Source organism: Camellia sinensis, chromosome 13, assembly GCF_055761805.1.
Source record: "Camellia sinensis isolate YWXY chromosome 13, ASM5576180v1, whole genome shotgun sequence".
NCBI lineage: Eukaryota > Viridiplantae > Streptophyta > Magnoliopsida > Ericales > Theaceae > Camellia > Camellia sinensis.
This window is the reverse complement of record NC_138973.1, coordinates 5,393,389-5,416,355: the sequence shown is the minus strand read 5'-3', so window position 1 is coordinate 5,416,355 and position 22,967 is coordinate 5,393,389. Positions and strand designations below refer to the sequence as shown.

The 22,967-nt window shown below is 37.7% G+C and overlaps 1 protein-coding gene across 4 annotated transcripts; it reads left to right on the top strand.

Annotated features, from left to right (window-relative positions):
* Positions 1-410: 410 nt before the first annotated feature.
* Positions 411-10,914, top strand: LOC114257095 (glutamate receptor 2.7). Of its 4 annotated transcripts, none has more exons than XM_082901305.1 (6): positions 411-771; positions 5,868-6,906; positions 7,351-7,631; positions 8,298-8,610; positions 9,036-9,433; positions 10,226-10,914. In XM_082901305.1, exons 1-6 carry the CDS (start codon positions 748-750, stop codon positions 10,742-10,744), a joined length of 2,574 nt encoding a protein of 857 aa, XP_082757431.1. In that variant the 5' UTR covers positions 411-747; the 3' UTR covers positions 10,745-10,914. The 4 variants fall into 4 exon arrangements, with proteins under 4 accessions (XP_082757431.1, XP_082757432.1, XP_028052620.2 ...); XM_082901306.1 differs by having other exon boundaries at positions 412-771; positions 6,678-6,906; XM_028196819.2 differs by lacking the exon at positions 411-771 and having other exon boundaries at positions 789-6,906; positions 9,291-9,433.
* Positions 10,915-22,967: the final 12,053 nt, after the last annotated feature.

The window sequence follows — 22,967 nt, the reverse complement described above, 5'->3', positions numbered from 1 at the left end:
CATTTGTATCTTCAAAAATAAATGATATTGTGATTTAAATTATTAAAATAAATACAAATGTGAGTGGATGAAAGGGTTAATGATATCCGATTAACTTAATTTTTTACAGATATATTCTACTCAATGTACTTTAAAATATGAACAGTTCGGATTATCAAAAACAACTCCAAAATAAACCCATAAAATCGTACAACAGTGGCTGCTGTACAACAGACACCCCAACTCTTATCAATGATTGGGGCTGACATGATATGGATTCACATGAGAAATCTATTCTTCATATGACATTTATATCTCATTCTATGTTTATTTTATGGGTTTTTAATATTAATTTAATAATTATGTATAAAATCATATACTATTATTATTATTATTATTATTATTATTTTATTTTTATTTTTTTTTGACTTGTCCCCCATATATCACGGAGGTATAAATATATGGTTTAGTTTGGATTTAGGTTCTAAAGTTGTCTTGCGGGTTGCAAGATGATAGGAAAAACCATTCAACTTGCTTTCTCTCTCTTCTTTTTCTTCATAGTGATTATTACAATTATTTCCAGGAGAGGAATGGCCATGGCACCAAACACAACAACAGTCCAAGTGAAGGTAGGAGTGGTTCTTGACATGAACACTTGGGTTGGTAAGATGGGTTTGAAGTGTATCTCCATGGCCCTCTCAGATATCTATTCCTCTCATCCTCATTTGAAAACCAGGCTGGACCTCCACGTCAGGGATTCCAAGAATAATGTTGTTGGTGCGGCTGCAGCAGGTATCTCTCTTTCTCTCTCTCTAATATAATATTTACATATACCTATTTATTTATATTATTATATATGTGAACACTTAAATTAATTTTTTAAAATTTTATCTCTCTTTATATCAAGTGTTCAATTATTCTTAAAAAAAATAGGAAAAAAAGAAAAAAGAAAATGACTCGAGACTTGAATTCAAAATTATAAATTTAAAAGAAAAGACTATTATCATTTGAAATTACAATAAATATATATTAAATATTTTATTTTATTTTTATTTATTTAACTTACACATCGCGTATATCAATCACTAATATATATAATCAATAATTAGCTACTATTAAACCTAGTAGCGATTCAGCTTTTTCTAAAACCTTTGGTTAAACAACAAAATAATGAAATCCTCTTTTTTTCTCTCTCTAGGATGTAAATTTGGCCACCTAGTTCAGCTCATGTCGGGTTCCCGTTAAAATTCGGACCCAAAGGTATTCAAGTTTTGGGCCGGAGCCCGAGCTTGGGTAAAACTTGAACATTTTTTAAAACTTTTTTCTATTTTTTTTTTTATAAAAATTTTATTTTTTCTCACAAAAAAAAAATGATACTAGATCTTAGTAAGGGTGAAAGAATAATCATAGAAACCAAACCGACCGACCGTATCGAACAGAACCGTCGGTTAACGGTCTGTTTATTTTTTGTATTTTGGTCGGTTGGTAGAATTTTTTCATTTTTTCAATTTTCGGTTTGGTTTATGTGAATTTTACACCGCACCGAACCAAACTGCACCGAATAAGACTGTCACGACCCAAACCCGGCCCTATGGGTTTAGCACCGTAACCGGCCAGTAATCCGAGATTACCGAAGGCCTGCTTAACAGTAATACAGTAAAACAGAGTACAGGGCCTGGCGGAAGCCAATACAGTAAATAAATAATGTCCATTGAGCTGTGACAGTCTGTATGCCAAAAAGATTTTTCATACATTTATACATAACAGTACAGAACAGTATGCACGATATTTACAAGCATTCAGATTAGGGACTCGACCCTATATAACGGTACAGTAACATACAGTCTATACAGAACGGTAAAACAGTACAGAAGGGGGAATTCTTAAAACACCCCTAAGCCTTAGCAGGTAGACTCGGAACCTCGCGGTGAGGCACAAAGGCTGGCTTGACAAAACTGGAGTAACCCTGACGCCTCTAGCTGTGGTCTGGTGCCTGAACACCTACATATATATATGAGCAGTGAGCTAAAGCCCAGTGAATAACATAAAGCGTAAAGGGGTTTAGAATGAATGTCCTTACAGTAATGAAAACAGTTCATTTCAATCAGTAATTCAGTTGCTCAGTACAGTAAACAGTCATATGTGGTACATCCATTAGCATAACAGTAACAGTAGGTCTTAAAAGACCGAACAGTAATGATGGCCATCAGTCAGTAAACAGTAGTGGTTCCACAAGGAAACCGACAGAGATCTCTGTAACAGTAACAGTAACAGTAAACCGTAGGTACTAAGGATGCCACAGTACAGTTCAGAAATAAAGGACATACATTCATTCAGTAAATAATACCAGTTCAGTAAACAGTTCAGTTCAGTATTCAAAAGATAATCAGTTGAACATATCTTTACACAATTGTTACTCACAGAGTTCGGGCTACAGTATGCTAGAGCGTGTCTCTCCAGTCGCCAACCCTACACAGTTAACAGATTGAACACACTAAGCTACACAGTTGGGAAATCTCATAACTTAATCCCTAATTTGCCTTGGTGTGTTCTACATCGATATCCTCATCAAGATGTCTTAAACTAGGCCTAAGAATGCCTAGGATGGGATGAGGATGCAAAAATACACTTAGAAAACATTTTCAGAAATTTCAGTGAAACAGGGTCCCGCTCGAGCGCAGGTTTCCCCGCTCGAGCGTACAGGCAAACAAAGGTCCCCGCTCGAGCGTGTCATCCAGTCCTCCGCTCGAGCGCCCAATACTCCGCTCGAGCGGACTGTTCTACAGTGCAAGATGCTGGAAGCTCGATTTTACCGCTCGAGCGGCACTAACCCCGCTCGAGCGGACGACTGAAATCTGGAAATCCCAGATTCGAGCTCCAGGTTCAAAACCAAGCTTAGATGCATAAAATTCGATCCTCTTGGGCCAATTTTCTGGAAAACTCTTTTAAACACATAGAATAACATATTTCAAAACTCAATTTAGGAAATCAAAGCCCAATGGTGTTTAATTCAAACCCAATTTCCAACCATTTTCCAAGAACAATCCTCAAACATGACATGCATGACCTTAAATCATTTTTAAAGCTTCAATGCTGTTTCAAAAGAGCTCAAACCTTCAAAAACAAGATGAACTCATGGAGTATGACCAAAAGATGGACATGCATGTGAGGTATTATGAACTACAACCTCAAAACTTCAAGAATGGCAACATGCATGCAACAATTAAGCTTCAATTCAACCACAATGAACCAAAACATGACTAAGAAGACAATGGAGCTACCTTTAGTCTTGTATTTCAAGAAGGGAGCTCAAATATGCAATCACTTCAACAATTCTTCAATTACCAAGCAATTTACCAGCAAAATCAACAAGAACAATTCTCTCTCTCTCTAACTCTCCTCTCTTGGTCGGCAAAAGCAAGAAATGAGCTGAGAAAAATGTTTGATTCAAGCATACCAAGGCTCTAACATGTTATAATAAGGGCCAACTAACAATGGCAAAACGGTAATTAAGTCCAACTCTTCAATTAGCTTATTTTAATCTAATTTAATCATACCTAAACAGTTTTCAGGTAAATATACCGTAAAATCACATTAATTATGAGGGTCACGGAACATCAGTCGATTTCTAATTCGGCCGCCGATAAGGCCTTCAATTAGCAGTTTAAACATACAAACAGGAACAGATAGTCAAACAGTCAAACAGATAGAACACAATTTAACACACACATACTCAGTCAATTCGATTCCAGTTTTCAGTCAGTCAGTTCAGTACCTTAGGTAGTTCAATTATCAGTCAAAATCAGTCTCGGTTAACAGTAATTAGCGGTTAATCAGTCATTAATCGGTAAACAGTATGAGGGTTGTTACAAAGACTCCATCTTAGCCATCCATGTGTTTTAATCCCAGCAATCCATTGAATAATATATATATCATAAGGCAACACTTTTCCTTCCAAGTTGATCACGGTGAAAAAGTTGGGAACTTTTGTTCTTCTCTTTCACAAATTCTCTATTTCTCTTACTTTTTATCTTCATTTCAAAATTCAAACAAAATATGATTTTTTTTACCAAGGGTGAGAAACAAATTAGGGTTTTGACTAAGGCACTCTCAGATTCACCACCACCATCATCTATTACTTAGAATCTTGGTATAAGATAAATTTCATCCCTAATTTTTTATTTTGAAAATTTTATTTTTTATTGTTTTACTTTTTGAACAAATTCTTTTTTTTTTTTTTTTAAAAAATTATCAAAATACACAAACTCAAATCAGTACTTGGTTGTTTTCTTGCACATCTCTAACTCTATTTTGATTTTGGGTCTAACAAGAGGTTGAAAAAAGAAGATTTTGAAGGGAAGTAGAGTGGTGTTGTTCATGATTATCATCATGATCTTCATCAGAATCAACATGGATTTTTGTTATTTTTAGTGGTGTTTATCACTTTTTTTCTCACAAAAATCAAAACTTTTTATCTTAAACTAAAATAATAAAAGTCCAAAAGTCAAAAAACTAACCCAACCTTCCGAAGGAAGCCTAAATTTGCTTGGGCCTCAAATTTCAACTGTCATTTGCGTAAATCTTTATTATTTGTCTTTTGCAAGATTCCTCAACAAAATTTTATTACACATTGGTTGTGAAGGATTTTAAGTCAAGGTCGTTTTAATTAAGTAATTTTTATTTTAAAAAAAAAAATTGACCAAAGAAATCAAGTTCATGATTAGAGAGACGTGACTTTAGAGGTCATACGATCAGCACAAATATATGTTAAATCACTATTCTAACTACTATTGCTTGCGTATATATATAGCCAGTGAAGGAGTCAAGAAATTAAATTATAAGGACACTTCTTGATTACAACTTTAATTCTTTTTTTCATAACCAACAATAAAAAGATAATAATAATTTTTGAATTAATATTAAGTACAAAAACTTAAATAAATTATTATTAAAGTATTTCACATAAAATTTTACAATTAATTTCGAGTAAAATAAAAAAAAAATATTGTGTGTAACTAGTGTATCATGGATAATGTAAAAACAGTTATATATTTAAGTTTTAAAATAAATTATATAATGGTAAGATAAATCAAATTTTTACAAAATTTGAGTAAAAATTTCATATAATAGTGATATCACTTCATTATTGACATATGATATCACCAACCAATTATAAAGCAACATATGAGGGATGAACTCTACATACAAATATAACTAACACTCTAGTAATTTTTACATATATATAGTGAGATTAATTATATTTGCATATCAATAATGATGGATGTTACCTTTATATTGAGATTTTTTCATAAAATTTTAATACATAAAAATATAATTTGTTGTAGTCACTTCATTTTCAATAAAACAATCACTATTGTTTTTATAAATTTAAAAATACCCTTGACATTTTATTCTAAATATTATTTTTGTTTAAATTTTTTTTATATACAAATGTTAAAAAAAAAAAAAAAGTTCAAAATCAAAAATCTAGGGAGCACGTGACCTCTCTAAGCTCCATGTGGCTCCACCACTATATATAGCATCAAAGAACATTTATACGTTAGTAGTCCTGTTTATTATTATTTTTAGATGATTCACTATTTTTACTTTATTAATACTATATAAATTAATAAATTTTTGGGACAATTGTATAATTTAATACATAAATTATTTGTACTTCCATAACATTGCAATTATTTTGTGTTGATACCATTTTTTTTTTTTCGCAATTCTCCCTAAATTTTTCTGGATCATTCAAGTGGTTTCTATTTCAAGTTTTAAAATTTTATAATGCATCACACATCACTTAATAAGAAATATTTGTAAATTTTATTATTAATTTGTAAATAGCAATGTTTGGGAAAATATTTTGTTCTTGTAAAATGCAGGACCTACTGAAAACTGAGAAAGTGCAAGCCATCATTGGGCCATTGACATCCATGCAAGCAAATTTTCTAATTCATCTTGGAGAAGAAGCTCATGTCCCCATTCTTTCTTTCTCTGCAACAAGTCCTTCCCTCTCTTCTCTTCGGAGTCCATATTTTTTCCGAGCTGCTCTAAATGACTCATCTCAAGTACAACCCATAACTTCTATAATTCAAGCCTTTGGATGGAAAGAAGTTGTACCCATTTACATAGAAAATGAGTATGGAGAAGGGTTGATTCCATTTTTGACCAATGCATTTCAAGAAATTGAAATTCGCGTTCCATACAAAAGCACAATTCATCCCTCTGCCAATGATGAAGAAATCGTTGCAGAACTTTACAAGCTCATGACTATGCAAACCCACGTTTTTGTCGTACACATGACTCGCTCTCTTAGTGATCGCTTATTTACCAAAGCAAATGAGATTGGGATGATGAGTGAAGGGTATGTCTGGATCATAACTGATGGGATCACCAATTCGTTGAATTTTTTCAACCATTCGGTCATCATAGATTCGATGCAAGGGGTGATTGGTGTAAAACCACATGTTCCAAGAAGTAAAAAGCATGAAGATTTTATTAGCAAGTGGAAAAATAAATTGATGAATAGTGATTTAAATGTTTTTGGGTTGTGGGCATATGACGCTGCCATATCGCTGGCAATGGCCGTTGAGAAAGTTGGTGCGCTGAATTTGAGTATTTTGAACCTTCCTAGAAATTCAGCCCATTTTGATAATGTCGGAGTCTCTGAAACCGGTATTTATCTTTGCCAGGCTCTTTCAAGCGTTAGATTTAGAGGACTCAGCGGAAATTTCAGTTTTGTCAATGGGCAACTACAATCGTCTGCTTTTGAGATTGTGAATGTGATCGGAAATGGGCCACGAGTGATTGGGTTTTGGATGCCAGAACATGGAATTGTGAGAGAATTCAAATTTGAGGTCGTGAATACCACGTACAATTATTTGACATCGAAGGCCAACCTTAAAGCTATCATATGGCCAGGTGAGTTTTTCCCATTTGTGTTATAAAAATAAAATAAAAATGAAAGGTAAAAAATATGATTTAAATATATGACTACCTAATTTTCTAAAAATAATCATTTACTTCAATATGAATAGTTACTGAAGTGAGCCTGGGTACGCTTACAATTGTTTCGACTACACTATCCACTCAATTATAATGGGGTTTGATTTTGTTCACAAAATAATTTTTGATTGGTGCAAAATGGTAATATTTTATAATTTTAGATGTAGTCAATATATTTTTTAAATATTAGTACATTATTTTGGACTAATCATATATTGTGCTTTGTTCATATACTTTTTGCTTCATTTTAATTACTCTTCCGCACATTTTAAAGTACATTATTTTGGAAATTTCCATTTTATTTTTCATTAATATATATTTTTTTATTGATAAAAAAATAAAAAATAAAAAATAAATTAGGTGATACAACACATGCTCCAAAGGGATGGGTGGTGCCAACAAATGGAAAGGTGTTGAGAGTAGGAGTTCCAGTGAAGAATGGTTACAGTGATTTTGTGATGGTGACAAAAGATGCTATCACTAATACGACGAAGGTCACTGGGTATTGCATAGACGTCTTCGATGCTACAACGGCGGCGCTTCCATATGCGGTTCGGTACGAGTATATTCCCTTTGAAAGGGCTCCTGGAGGGAAAGTTGGTTCTTATTATGACAACATGGTCTACCAAGTTTTCCTTGGGGTAGGTTAAACTCTCTCTCCCACAATAATTTATAAACTATTTCAATTATTATTATTATTATTTAATTTTTTTAATACCCACAAGAATTTATAAACTATTCCATTATTATTATTATTATATATTCTTTTTATAGAGTTGAACACAAGTTTTTTATATAGAGATGATAGAGGCAATGGTGGTTGGGTTTTGAATGGGATGGGCAGAGGTGGCATAAGGCTGAGAGTGGTGGATGAGAAAGGGGCCAATGTGAGGAAGAGGGTAGTGGGTAGTGACTGCGACAGGGTGAGGGTGGAAGTTGCGAGCAGAAGAGGGAGGGATTGTGGTAGCAGAAGGAGCTGGGGAGAGAACCGAGCCAGTGGAGGATAGAGGTGATGAGAGTCTGGGGTGGTTGTTAGAGGTGATGGTGGCAGCAGTGTAAGGAGAGAAGATGGAATTAGGTTTTTGTCGTTTTTAATAATTTGATTTAGGGATATAATGATGTTAAATTTTATTTTTATCAAATGTAGAGTGTTCAATAACATTTTTGAATTACATTTAGAGATTCCAAAAATATGACTTATGGTGGTTATTTTATTTTAAACATAACTTATTATTGTGATTATAATTTATAAATATATCACTGTTACATGGTTACGATAAGTGCAACCAATTTTGTTTGATGAACAGAAATTTGATGCTGTGGTTGGAGATGTTACAATTAGAGCTGATAGGTCCAAGTACGTGGACTTTACACTTCCATACACAGAATCAGGGGTGACAATGATAGTGCCTTTCAAACACAAGAATTACAAAAATGCATGGGTTTTTTTGAAGCCACTGACTTGGGATCTATGGGTAACAAGTACTTGTTTCTTTGTGTTCGTTGGTTTTGTGATTTGGATTCTTGAACATCAAATTAATGATGATTTCAATGGGCCTCGTCTGCATCAAGTCACCACCAGCGTCTGGTTCTCTTTCTCTACCATGATTTTCTCTCAAAGTATTTCTCTCTTAACTCTTCCTTCTTCTTCCCCTGCATTTTTACATACTATTAATGAATCATTCTTTAATAATAATAATAATAATATCTACAAAAATTATGGAACAGTTTGTTTCGGAGTTCACCAAGACGGTCCAATTGGGTCCATGGACTCACCCCTAGCCCTTCTACATTATTTTGATCTGTTCATTTTGTAAGTTTTGTATGTACGTCATATATGAAAAAATAAGATTAAAAAAAATAAAATAATTATTATTACATAAAGATCTAACAAAATGAACTTATTGTCCAATTGGATAGTCTAAGTCAAGGTGATTCCAAAAATTAAGTACCCAAATCCATTTTACTAGTAGTAATGTTAAATATTTGTTAGATTTTCTATTTATCCTAAACTAAATAAGACTATTAATGTTATATTATTACAGAGGAGAAAGTAGTAAGCAACTTGGCGAGGTTTGTGGTGATCATTTGGTGTTTCGTGGTCCTAATTTTAACTCAAAGTTACACAGCTAGCTTAACTTCAATGTTGACAGTTCATCAACTAGAGCCATCAATTACTGATATGAGAGAGCTTATAAATAAAGGGGAATCAGTTGGTTACCCAAAAATCTCATTTACTTATGAACTCTTGAAACGAATGAACTTCAGTGATTCTCAACTTAAGGGCTATAATACTGTAGAAGGAGACTTGGATGTTGCTTTTTCGAATGGGAGTATCGTTGCTGCTTTCGATGAAATTCCTTACTTGAAACACTTTATTAGAAGACACTGCTCAAAATACACCATGGTTGCACCTCCCCATAAGACTGGCGGCTTTGGCTTTGTACTCTCTCTCTCTCTTTCTCTTGTGCATGATTTTTAAATATGGGTAGTTGTCTCATATATTGGTTTCGCCAATACCATTATTTAAGATTAAGACCTATGATTCACAACCAATAGGACCAATTTATAGTTGATACAACTGATTTGGTTACTATCATGGTTTTATATAGTGGTATTTAAATAGTGGTATGGGAAGACATATTAATATCGGTTGCAACAAAATAGTATTGAGAAAATAACTTTATAGGTCCCAAATTATCCGCTTTCTTTGTATAGTATCAGTATTGGAATGACAAAAAATCTGATACATTTCAGTCAATATTACAAAATAGTATTTTTGGCATGTGTTAAATCGTTGTAGCCAAAAATTAATTTTTTTTTTTGTTGCAAAAGGTATTTGGGATCAACCACTAATCTGATATATTGGCCGATCGATATAATTTCACTATTGTTGATTCAACAATGCTATAGAGCTCTACTGAGCTGGCAGTTCCAAAAAAAAAAAAAAAAAAAAAAAATTCAAGCTAAAGCATCACATCAAATTGGACCCCACATACTTCCATGTCATTAGTGCATTGTTTAGAGCTCATTTCCTAGAGCTCTCAAGCATTTTTCTTGTTGATTCCTTGCGGGTGCGAAGTAGAAAAAGAAAACTCACCGACTGCACCACCCGATATATTAGGCTCGATACTCTCCATATATGCCAATGATTCATCTATTTAAGACCTAGGTTTCATGTACATATAACTTGTGTTACCCAGCTTTCTGATACCCTCACTGATTATTTTACTAGGTGTTTCCAAAAGGTTCCTATTTAGCGCGTGATGTATCAGCTGCAATCTTGAATGTGATTGAAGAAGAAAAAATGTCTGAAATAGAAAAGACTTGGTTTGGGCCAAATAATAGTTGTCCAGACTCTAGCAGTATGGTGTCTTCTACTAGTCTAAGTGTTGGAAGCTTTTGGGGGCTATTTCTCATAGTTGGAGTTGCTTCTTCTTTTGCTCTCATTATATTTATGGCTATGTTAGCTTATGAGCATAGGGTTTTCTTGGTGCACTTGGATCTCAAAGCTTTGTGGAGAAAGTACATTCTCAAACATGAAGAATCTGTCACTGATACCCACCAAGATCAAACAAGTCCATCATCATCAGCCTTGTCAATCGCTCCATCATTGCCTACTCAATGCTCTCCCGCTCAATCAATTGTTTCATATGACACCGATGAGACTTTCATTCATTTCGAAGGACAAGAAACTCCGATGGCTGTTGTGGATTCTCACAATCCAAATTCAGTGAGGCAAACACCATTATAGATTAAGAGACATTATTAAGAAACCAATCATCATTTATCACATGATGACTTTCAAAATAATGAAACATTTTTGTGTGTAAATTTCAAATAAAAGTGTAATAAATGACTTCCAAAAAAATTATATTGAAAAATATTATCGATTAAACAATGAATAACTTAATGATTAATGTATTTTATGTTTAATAAATTAAAAACTTGAGGAAAAATATGTCAAGGCTTTCACACCCTCCCCGCCCCCCCCCCCCCCCCCCAAAAAAAAAAAGACAAAATGATTGGAGGCATTTGGATCAATCCAAGTGAAGAATAAAAGAAGTAACTTCAACACTTTTCTCTAAAAGAGGATCATAGTGCTCTCTCAAAAGTTTTTAAATTTATTATATTTAATTTTCTTACAACTAAAAAATTATTTCTATCACCACACTAATATTGTCAAATCACCAAGTTATTTGCATGGGATGATATGATGGACGCTATAAACTTCAGAGGGATTTGCAAGGTATGATACGATGGACGCAATAAACTTCAAAGGTTTAGTCAAATGGTAAAGGCTTAAGATTAAAATTTAAGATCTGAAGTTTAAGTTATCTTAAAAATTTATTAAAAGTTTGTTCAGTTAGTAATTTTAATATTTTAAAATTAGTTGGAATGTACACAAGTTAACCAAGACACCCACTTATTAAAAATGAAATAAAATGATGGACCACCATTACCATGGATCATATTTAGGCCCGTTTGCTTGGCCGCTTCAATAGCCGGACTGGAGTAGGATTGCTGTGGATCCTATTCACAGCCAGTGGCGGAGTCAGAAAATCAAATTAGAAGGGGCACTTATTAATTACAATATCAAAAATTTTTACAAAAATATTTCACGTAAGTTTTTATAATTGATTTCGAAAAACATCAAAAAAATAATATTATTTATAACTAGTGTATCATGGGCAATATAAAAAAAAATATAGATATAAGTCTTAAAATAAATTATATAATGATAAATTATTTTTTTTATACAAAATTTGATTAAAAATTCAATATAATGGTAATACCACGTCATCATTAATATGTGATATCACTAACTAATAGTAAATAAACACATAAAGAGTGAACCTCACATGTCAAATGTAACTAACAATTTAATTAATTTCATATCTTTATAGTAAGATTACTTAGACTTGCATGTCAAAAATAATGACATTACCGTTACATTAAAAAAATTTCATAGATAAAATATGGTTTATAATAGTTTCTTTATTTTCAATCAAAATAACCATTATTGTTCTCATAATTTTTAAAATGTCACTGACATTTCACTCTAATAATATTTTTGTAATTTTTTTATTTAAAATATTTTCTTTATATTTGCAAAAAAAAAAAGAAGAAAGAAAACCCAAAATCCAGGAGGGGCATGTGACCCCCCCTGGTCCTCACTTCCCTCCGCCACTGCTCACAGCATATTTGATGTTGTTTGGGAAGGTCGGCTTCATAGTCTAGGCGGCTTAGTAGGGGGATTACCTTGACTGAGAAACAAGTGAGATTAAGAAAATTGAGCGGCTTTAGACTCTCCGGTTGTCCGCCCAAATGTCCATCCGAACGTCCAGTACAGTACAAATTTTTTTTTTAACAAACACAGACGGCCGGCCAAAAAGGCATTCGGCTGGCCAACTTTTTTATTTATTTATTTATTTATAAATAATCCCAAGTGCACATTTTGTTTTAATATTTATTTTAATTTTTTTAATATATAAATAATTTTTTAATTTATTTTATTTAATAATAATTTAACAATCCCATTACTAACCATCTCTCACACTACTATAAAAACAAATACACTTTTACTTAATTCCCTCACTAACAATCCCACATTAACAATCTCTTCACTAACTACCCCTTCACTAACAATCCCCTACAACCTAATCTGCCAAACAAACGTGACCTTAGGAGTGAGATTAAGAAAATAGTGAGCGGCTTTTGTCTCTCTGGTCATTCGCCTGGATTAAGAAAATAGTGAAGGGTTATTGTTTAAATTATCTTATTAGACTTTTTATATTGATAAAGCCAAGAAATCAGTTTCTGGTGCCAATTCTAATAAACACACGCAATTTTACAGAGATTTTATAATTATACTAATAGGGAAATAGGGCCTTATAGTAATTAATAGAACTGTTGGGCTTATAATTATCTATTTCTATACTTCCTAAAATAACTAAATTGATTTGGGATTGAATCTTAATGGATTTAATTGGCACAATTAGAATTGAGACTAAAATGAAATATGTGTCAAACTTAAAGGACTATGGTTATAATTTACCCAATTTTTATTTATATATTTTTTAATGTTACCTTTTAATTTTTGATGTTGGTAGAAATTGATATTGTAATCTATATTTTGTTTTAAATTTTTTTATTAATACACATGTTCAACCCCTTCATAGGTCCATCCCTGATTTGTTTTTGTACTTTGATAACCTATCTTACTGTGTATTGTGAAAAAATCATAATAAATAGAAAAAAAAAGGAATTCAAATTGAATATGGTTCAAACATCAAAGTCGAGACAATCTGAAACACAAAACATACCAGGTGTTAATTTGATGTATAAAGTTGATTGAACTTATTTTCTGATAATTAAACTTTTGACACAAAAATGAAGTCTTTATGCTCGAGATCACAGTTGATTTTTACCGAACTTTTTCAAAAACTAGAAATTGCATGGCCTGGAAATACAAGAAAAAGTGAAGTAATACCAAACTGAAGATTATGTTTCTGTTAAAAAAAAAAAAAAAAACTGAAGAAGATTCCTTTAATTTGTCGAAGGGTAAATATGTCATTTAAAAGAAAATTGCTTGGATCTAATCTTTCCAATCGTGGCATTATCCCCGCCATGTAATAATAACAATAAGACTAACTCCACAAATAATGAAAACATAAATTATCAATAATTAGGGCTGACATGATATAAATTCACATGAGAAACCTACTCTTTGTATAATATTTATCGGCTGTGATTGAGGCCTCGAAAATGAGGCTCGAAATTGCCTCGAATGCATTTTTTTTTTTTTTCTTCTGGGCTAATACATTGCAGAAAAAAATAAATAATAATAATAATAATAATAACAAGCAAAGCATCAACCCAGCAAAAAAAAAAAAAAAAAAAAAAATTCGAGCCAAATTTGAGCCAAAAAATTTGAGGCCTCAATCATTAATCAATATTTATATCTTATTCTGTGTTTGCTTTATATGTTTTTCACATTGATTTAATAATTATGTAGGTGCCGTTTGGTAGCACTTACGTTTTCAGTTTTCTATTTATATTTACAAAAATTAAAAAACCTCAAATAAAAACTTGTTTGATAAAATTTTTTATTTATAAATCAGTGGTCTCAGTTTATAAATTTGGCCAAAAAACAAAAACACAAAAAATGTGTTTCCATTTTGAGTTTTCATTTTTTTTTTTTTTTACCACTTATCACCCGCCATCATTTTCCACCACCGTCTTCCGCCACCACCACCCACCACCACCTGCCACCACCACTAACCACCCACTTGCCACCACCACCAGCCATTGCCACTCACCACCCACCTGCCACCACCACCCACCTCTCGCCACCACCATCACCACCACCCACCATCCACCCGTCAACCGCCACTACCATCCACCGCCCGCCACCACCACTCGTCACCTACTTGCCACCACCACTCACTACCCACATGCCACCACCATTCACCACCAGCCACCCATCATCACCAGCCACCTGCCACCCACCCAGGTGCCACCACCCACCACCCACTCGCCACCCAGCTGCCACCACCACCCACCACCCATCACTCGCTACCACCTACCACCCGCCACCGTCACCCATCCACTCACCACCACCACCACCACCACCACCATCACCCGCCACCCACCCGCCACCCACTTGCCACCACCACCCACCACTACCACCCGTAACCTACCCGTCACCACTCACCACCACCCGCCATCTGCCACCTGCCACCACCACCACCACCACCACCACCCACTCGCTACCACTCACCACCCGCCACCGTCATCGTTACCCACCCATCCATCATCACCACCCACCCACCACCACCCACCACCACCCGCCATCCGACACTCACCTGCCAGTACCACCCACCACCCGCCGCCACCACCACCACCACCACCACCCGCTATCTACTTGCCACCGCCACTCACCTGCCACCACCCACCGTCACCACTTTCCACTACCGTCTTTCGCCGCCACGTGCCACCACTTGCCATTTCTCACTCTTTTTTATATTTTTAAATTTTTTTAAACATTTTGTCAATTACTAAACGCGTTTGTAGTTTATGTTTTTCTAAAAATAAACAAAAAATAAACAAAAATCAGATTATAAATTTTTTGTAAATATAAGCTGAATACGTAAACGTTACCAAACACACCCGTATAAAATCATATACTATTTTTTTTGACTTGTCCCCCATATATCACAGAGGTACAAATGTATGCTATAGTTTGGATTTAGGTTCTAAAGTTGTCTTGAGGGTTGCAAGGTGATGAGAAAAACCATTCAACTTGTTTTCTCTCTCTTCTTTTTCTTTATAGTTGTTATTATAATAATTTCCTAGAGAGGAATGGCCATGGCACATAACACAACAACAGTCCAAGTGAAGGTAGGAGTGGTTCTTGACATGAACACTTGGGTTGGTAAGATGGGTTCGAAGTGTATCTCCATGGCCCTCTCAGATCTCTATTCTTCACATCCTTATTTCAAAACCAGGTTGGACCTCCACGTCAGGGATTCGAAGGATAATGTTGTTCGTGCAGTTGCAGCAGGCATCTCACTCTTTCTTTCTCTCTCACTGTCTAATATAATATTTACATATATCTATTTATTTATACTATTTTATTCAACTTTGCTAAGTAACTCGAAAATGAGCGGGCTGTAATTGCTTGAGGTGCCAAAATGATGTTGTTTGGCATTTTTTTCCCCCTCTCTTCTTCCTCCCTTTTTTTCCTCTCAGACCCAAACCAAATTCTGAATCGTTCTGCTCTCTCATCCGACTACCTCTCCGACGCGATGTATATGAGTGAATGTCTAACTCCTCTCCGACGCAAATGATGTCGGAAGATTCTCATACGCTGGAAACTCAGATGCTAAAATGCATCACTACAAAAAAAAGTTCAACACAATTTTGCAACCAAAGACCCAAGTATTTATAAATTACAACACTTTACATTACCATTACCAAATTCAGTTTGTCCTTGTGCGTACCGGATTCCGCACTAGATGAAAGTAGATCGGGGCTCCGTACTCGGTTGGACTATCCAGGGACTGAGGTTCCTGCCACAAGAAGCACCGTGAGAGCTGCCCGGCTGGGGTTGGTCGGATAACCCCTTCGGTGTGGGAATTAGTGATCGAAGCAGAAGTGTATATAGAGTTGAGTTTATATCTAGATGTGATTTTGCTTGGAATAGTTCAGTTAGCTTCAATGTGAAGTTCATATAGTGTATATAGGGTTCCTTGCATGTTTCTTAAGATGGTTTCATAGATCTTGGATGTTGCCAAGTGTTCTTTTTGTATTGCTCAAGGTGGGGGACCACCTGGTAGTTATCATTGAATGCATATACTCATTGTAGTCATGCTGATAACAAACCACATTTCTTTGGTTCAACAACTTCCGTGATCCTAGTTATGGGGGACCAGTTGAGGTGGTAGCTTGCACTTGCACATGCTCACTACTTCCACGTTTCTCTGTGAGGTTCCTTCTGCTTGGTACCTTAGTACCTCAGTTCGGCCTTAGACCAGATTTCTTTTGGGATAAGCCGGTCCATTCGGGCATCTTTGTGTGGGCTCGGCTCACTTTCTGTTCGGCCCATAGATTCAGTATCGCAGTTCGGCCCAGCCCAGCACCACGGCTGGACTGGCCTTTCCCTTGCGGGTTGGGCCCAAGTGCTTGAGAACTTGGGTTGACTGTTGATCATGAAGTTGGGCTCAATTGGCTTGCCCGTATACTCACCTAACCCACTCGGGTTTGGGCTTCAGTAGATTGGACCGGCCCAAGGCATGGACCCGACCCATTTCACATTCAGCCCCTTCATTTGCCCCCTAGCTCATGCTAAGGTTTCCCTTGGGGGGAGCTATTGTTCTGCTTTCCAAGCGTCGTGTCATTTCGATTCTCCTCCAGTTCGGCCTTGGTGACGGTTCAATCCTGACACACAATTCCTGCATGCATCCTTTCATGGCGACACGTAGCGTTATCGGATAGGTGTGCAGAGATAGTGCGTTGACTCCATACCGAAGGTCGTGCTTCGTGTACCTGTGCGTCGGTTGGTGCAATTAATGCTCTGGCTGTCAATACAAATTCCCTCTTCTGCTATTTCGTTCTTTTAGAGAGTTTCAAAGAGAGAAAAAGGGCTCTTCCCGTTCCTTTGAACCAGTCTCGTTGGTGCTCTGTTCAGACTTTTTTCGCCGCCGGTCTTGCTTTGCTACCACTACTCTAATCTCTGTAAGTCCTCTTGTGATTCTTCTTCTCTTGCCTTTTTCTGTCTTAATCATCTTGTCTGGCTCTCCCGCTGTCTGTGTTCCATACTCTGTTATCTGAGTTCTTCCTCTGCCCCATTAGGTTTGTTAGATGGGAAAGTTCTGCTCTCTAGTTGATACCCCCGAGGCCATGGCTATGTTCCGTCTGGACTATAATATTCCCGACGATGTTACCCTTTCGCTAGCGAAAGTAGATGCCAAGCGTATGGGCACGAGGAATACCATCGCTTTTTCGATCGCGGCCATTGTTGAAGGAGGGGTTCGGTTTCCCCTTGACCCATTGGTGCGCTGGTTTCTGCATCAAGTCCAGGTAACCCCAATGCAAGTGTCTATGAACCTCTTTCGTGTCGTCTGCGGCGTATCCACCCTCAACAGACGGTTGGGTTTGAACCTTGACATATGGGATATTTTTGGCTGTTACACTCTTTCACACAACAAAGACCAATCCACGTATTACTTGCGTGTTCGCTCATTCGATTGCCATTTGGTGACTATATTGCCCGATTTGGATAAACACAACGATGATTTCCTGCAAGTTGGTGGCAACTGGGAATTCCCCGCCAGAACTGAGTTCCAGTCTGAGCAGATGCCTTAGAAGAACGGCTACCCAGGTTCGGGCCTTTCCTTTTAATGTCTTTTGTATTTCTTACTTTATTTTGGATGTCGCTCTAATGGGTCATGTAGACGTCCCCGAATGCCCCGGGAGGAACGAGCTCCCGTTCTGTTCATTTTGGGGTCACTACAGCTCAGGACTCTCAAATTTGTCGCGGTTCTAAATCTGAACCAAAGAGTCCAAATCCGGCAAATCGTTTTGAAAAAAACAGATTTTGAAAGAAGTGCCAAACATGGACTGCTTTGCCAGATACAGAGTTGCCACCTAAATATTTTATTTTGGGAAATTTAGGAAACCCTGACTCGTTGCCTAAGGCCACGTGTCCGTCATCACCAAAGTTGCCTCGGCTCGGGAACTTGGGTACGATTGGGGAAGGTCTCTTCGTGAGCACCCCCGCTCGCCCGTTCAAAGATCGGCCTCTACTAACCATGATATCTATTTTTGAAAAGTTTGTGTATCCTTATTCCGATTATTAGCCTAGGTTACTATGTGATGCACACAGCATATAAGTATAGACTGGGTTGCCCGAATCGGAACAAAACATTTCATGCTTGTTTATTTGAAAGATGGTTTGCTACTCGCAAGTAAGCTTAAAATGCAGATTTTGCCACCCGCAGGTGGGCTTAGAAAAGATGGTTTTGCCACTATCTAGTGGGCTTAAAACAAACAATTGATGATTTATTCCAATCCAAGTGACCCAACCTTCACCCACAGGGATTCAGGCAATTATATTACATAAGCAAATAGCCTCATGGTAAGCATGCTATTCATGGCAGTCACTCACACGCATGCAAGGATGCTAAAGCATAAAACTTACCGAGTACTCCGAGCCAAAACATAAACTACATTAGAAATCATGCATGATCCTTAAGTATACAGAGATGCCTAATGCAACACAGGCAAAAATGCAACTATAGCAGGCTCGGCTATTCTAAACATGGCATATGGAATGCTACAGCTAACACGTATTCAACTTTGAATTTAAAATACTATGCAGTTAGTATGATGCGCCGAGCCCGGTGCATGCAAAACAGATGAATGAATGCAAACATGCTATCATACTGTGTGCTAATTGAAATATGCCCTAATCTAACCATCATAAGCAGGTAAATAAAAGGGAAGAAAGACGTGGGGTTGGAAGACATACATCACACTCACGCACACTTATTACAGTTGTGCCCTCGCACAGAGGGTCCAAATAAATATACAGTCCCGAATAAAAGAATATTACAGTCCAAATATTACAGTCCAAATAATATACAAATTCCTAATTAATTAATCAAATTAACTAAGAAAGCTGTAAAACTGGTGTGCAAGCCAGGGACTGCCTTGCTTCTGATGAATGATGCATGTCTGGGCTGCCTTGCGTGGAAATCCACTGGGATGCCCCGATTAGCCTCTGTTTTGTGATTTTTCTTGAAAAGCGCGCCAAACTCCGGAAGTTTGCTGATTCTTGATTTGCTGCAACAGAGAGCAGGAAAGGGGCATAGCAATGTATTTTCACAAATGTATGCATGTCTCGATCCTCGTGCCACCAATCATGCATATCGATGCATGATGGCCGAGGAATCGAAATGTGCAACTTAATATAGAATGAATGCACATGAAAACTCAACTAAAACCTAACTCCATCATGGATAATCCGGAGTGTTGGTGACTGGGGAATTGAGACACATTCTGTCACTCGGAGTACGAAATGCACCTCGTTTCCCATGCCCGGGCTAACTCCTATCCTGAACACGATGCAATATGCATGACATGCATGAAATGCAACTAAGATACAATCCTAACATACACAATGTCATGGAATGGCATACAAGCTGCACGAGATAATACACAACCGAGCATACATAATACTATGGATGAAATGGCATACGCAATGCAATAATGGGCTTACACCAACATGAGAGAGCCTCAGCCACACTCACATAGGAGGCCATCAGATGAAAAACGAGACAACTCGAAATACGTGCACGCAAACTGAGGACCGACCCTCAGGCACCGAAATGCCACTCTAATGAGACATGGCAAAGGCATGGAATATGACATGCAAAGATGCAACAATCAGTAGCAAAATAAAGGGGAAAACAGCCCCGAAATAAGGCGAAATGACACCCGGTGCATGGAATCTCTCCCGAAACATGAATTTTAGCGCATGAAATGGCCTATAGCTATGCAATGCATGCATAATTTGAACATGAGATGAAAAGACAGAAGCAAGGCAGCCCCTAGATAAGAATTTTTACAGTTCAAAGCATGGCCAAACAACAAACACAAATAGGGCAAAAATAGCATGCAAAAATGGCCCTAAATATGAGGTTATGAAACAACTCACAGCTGCTGACCTCAAACAGATTAGGGGCCTTCTACAATATTGAAGAGGGGCCAAAAATATGATATTTTACAGTTGATGGCCAAGCCTAAATCAGTATAAAAGTATGCTCAAAATGCCATGCAAGAAATGGGCTAAAAGATGGCCAAAGCACAAAGTATACAAAACATCCATCAAACAGCCAAAAACCCTTAATGAAACATGAAGAATGGGCCAAAATAAGACTATTTTCAGTTCTGTAAAATGACCAAAAACAGAAGCACAAGGGGCTTCCAGGTCATGCAAAAATGGGGACCAAAGAGGGATATAACACGAAGTGGCATATGGAGGTCCCAAACCATGAAAGGCCCTTAATAAAACATGAAGAATGGGCCAAAATGATACTATTTTCAGTGATGTAAAATGACCAAAAAACGAAGCATAATGGGCTGCCAAAACATGCAAGAAAAGGGGACCAAAGAGGGATATAACATGAAGTGGCATATGGAGGTCCCAAACCATGAAAGGCCCTTAATAAAACATGAAGAATGGGCCAAAATAAGACTATTTTCAGTTCTGTAAAATGACCAAAAACAGAAGCACAAGGGGCTGCCAAGTCATGCAAAAATGGGGACCAAAGAGGGATATAACACGAAGTGGCATATGGAGGTCCCAAACAGTGATGAGCCCTTCTTCAATGTTGAAGGGGGGCTCGAAATAAGCCTATTTACAGTTTACATCATGCTCCAAAACAGATCACACACAAGCCAGAAATACTACGCAAGATAACGGTATTTAAGAAGGATATTGAAGTAAGTGCAATATGGGGGGCTCAAACAGTGTTGAGCCCTTAATAAAAAGTGAAAAAGAGCTCAAAAGAAGGCCACTTTCAGTTAGGGCCGGAGCTCAAAACAGTAAGCATATACGGCTTATAAATGACACAAGATATGGACCAAAAGGAGGGAAATGCTACTCACCCTTTAAGACAAGTCTTTGGTTGCTTCTTGGCTTGAGAAGTGGTGCCTCTTAGCTGCTGGAAAACTCCCCAAGTTGCTGGAAATGGAGTAGTGGTGGTGATACTAGGTGGTGATGAAGAAAAGGTGGTAGAACTTAGTTATTTTGGTTGAAAGAGAGAGATAGAGGGAGATATGGATACAAGTCTTGAAGGTAAAATTTTTCCAACCCTTGGACCAAAGCTGGGGGTTAGTTATATGGACCAAGGAGAGGGAGGGCAAGGGGGGAAAGAGTGGGGAAAAAAAGGACCAACTTTCCCTCACTAGCTGTCCCCCGGATATAGATATTTTCGGGGGAAAACAGCTATACAGCTGTAAAGTACACACTGTAAGGATTATGGCCGGCCAGGTTTTGGAGCTGCAGGTGGCCTGCCGGCCACCTCCCATGGCCGGCCGGCCAGGGGTCAAAAGGGTCAAGGTGATTTAATGGCCGGCTACCACAGATAGGTGTCCTCCCATGTGTCCTCAACACAACCCTGCGGTTCAAAATTGCAAACTGTAAAACAAGAGAGAGAATAGGCCATTTTTAGGAGGGGTTTAAAAGGGTCAGGTGGAATTACTGGCCGGCCACCAACTTTTAGGGTCCTCCCATGTGTGTACACCACAAATATGTGGTTAAAAGTTCAAGAAAATGGTCCAAGGGTGTTCAACATTGGCTCGGAAGTGAGAAAAACGGGCGTCGGAGGGCGCTGGAGGATATATAACTGGTTGCTGAAACAATTGCTGGCCTCCCATCATTCTACGGCCTTCCTGGTGATGAAACAGAGGTACCTGCCAAAAATGAACGAAAACCGATGCAAAACGAATGTTTGGGGGCCAAAACACGCAGTTCGGGGCCCCAAAAACTGCCTGTTAAACACCGAAAGTGGTATTCGACCACGAAGTGGGTCTCTCAGACCTCAGTGTCCCTCAAAAGGGATAAAATAAGATGTATGCCAAAAATCAGAACAAATGGAGGTGGTTAGACGGTCCCGAACCGAGGCACGCGGCCTGACGGCTCCGAAAACCGGGAACCGGGCTCCGAAATGGGAAAAATGGCCTACAGCCACAAAATGTAACCCACGGCCACTGAGAGATGGTCCACGGGACCTCTCCCTCCCCTCAGGAAAAGAAACAGAGAAAACCGAGTCTGGTTCGCAAACCGAGGCAAGGCACAGAAGAGGGTTCGGAAGTCCGGAGGCAGGGCTCACGGCCAAGACTCTAAAACTTCTGAACGAGCACATTATGCAATATCACCAAGCGCTCAACTGGTGACGTCTGAGTCTCAAGGTCGGTCAAAAATGGGGTGTCTACAGGTCACTTCTTTTTTGTAGAGGCCTCTCGTTTCCAACGAAGACTGAACTGAGAAAACACTGAAGCCATAAAAGCCGCCTTGAAGTATAAAAAGAGATTTGCGCCCGAGTTATTGGATTACCAGTCAACTTACCACTCCACTATTCCAAAGAAGACGAGGCTCGCTGCTTCCCTCCTAGACTCTGATACCGAGACCGACACATATCTCACTCCTTTGGTTACGAATCGTCGTAGGAGTCAGGGTGCACTTTCTGAAAGAACGCCATCTCCTGCCCCCTGTTTCGCAGGGGGCGGGTCTATGGCGAAGAGAAGGGTGTTGGTGGATTTAGAGGCCGAGGTTTTCGGCACCTCCGATGTTTTGAAAACTCCTCTGGAAAAGACCGAGGCGAAGAGCTTCATAGAAGTGAAAATGGGGGTGGGAGCTTCTGGGACCCCTGCGACTGCTGCCGAGCCCTCAGCTTCGGTCGCTGCGC

Coding starts and splice junctions, on each gene's coding strand:
- LOC114257095 (XM_082901304.1), top strand. CDS start 5,832: ATGTTTGGGAAAATATTTTGTTCTTGTAAAATGCAGGACCTACTGAAA. Junction 7,632..8,297: donor TCTACCAAGTTTTCCTTGGG/GTAGGTTAAACT, acceptor TTTGATGAACAG/AAATTTGATGCTGTGGTTGG. Junction 8,611..9,035: donor TACCATGATTTTCTCTCAAA/GTATTTCTCTCT, acceptor ATATTATTACAG/AGGAGAAAGTAGTAAGCAAC.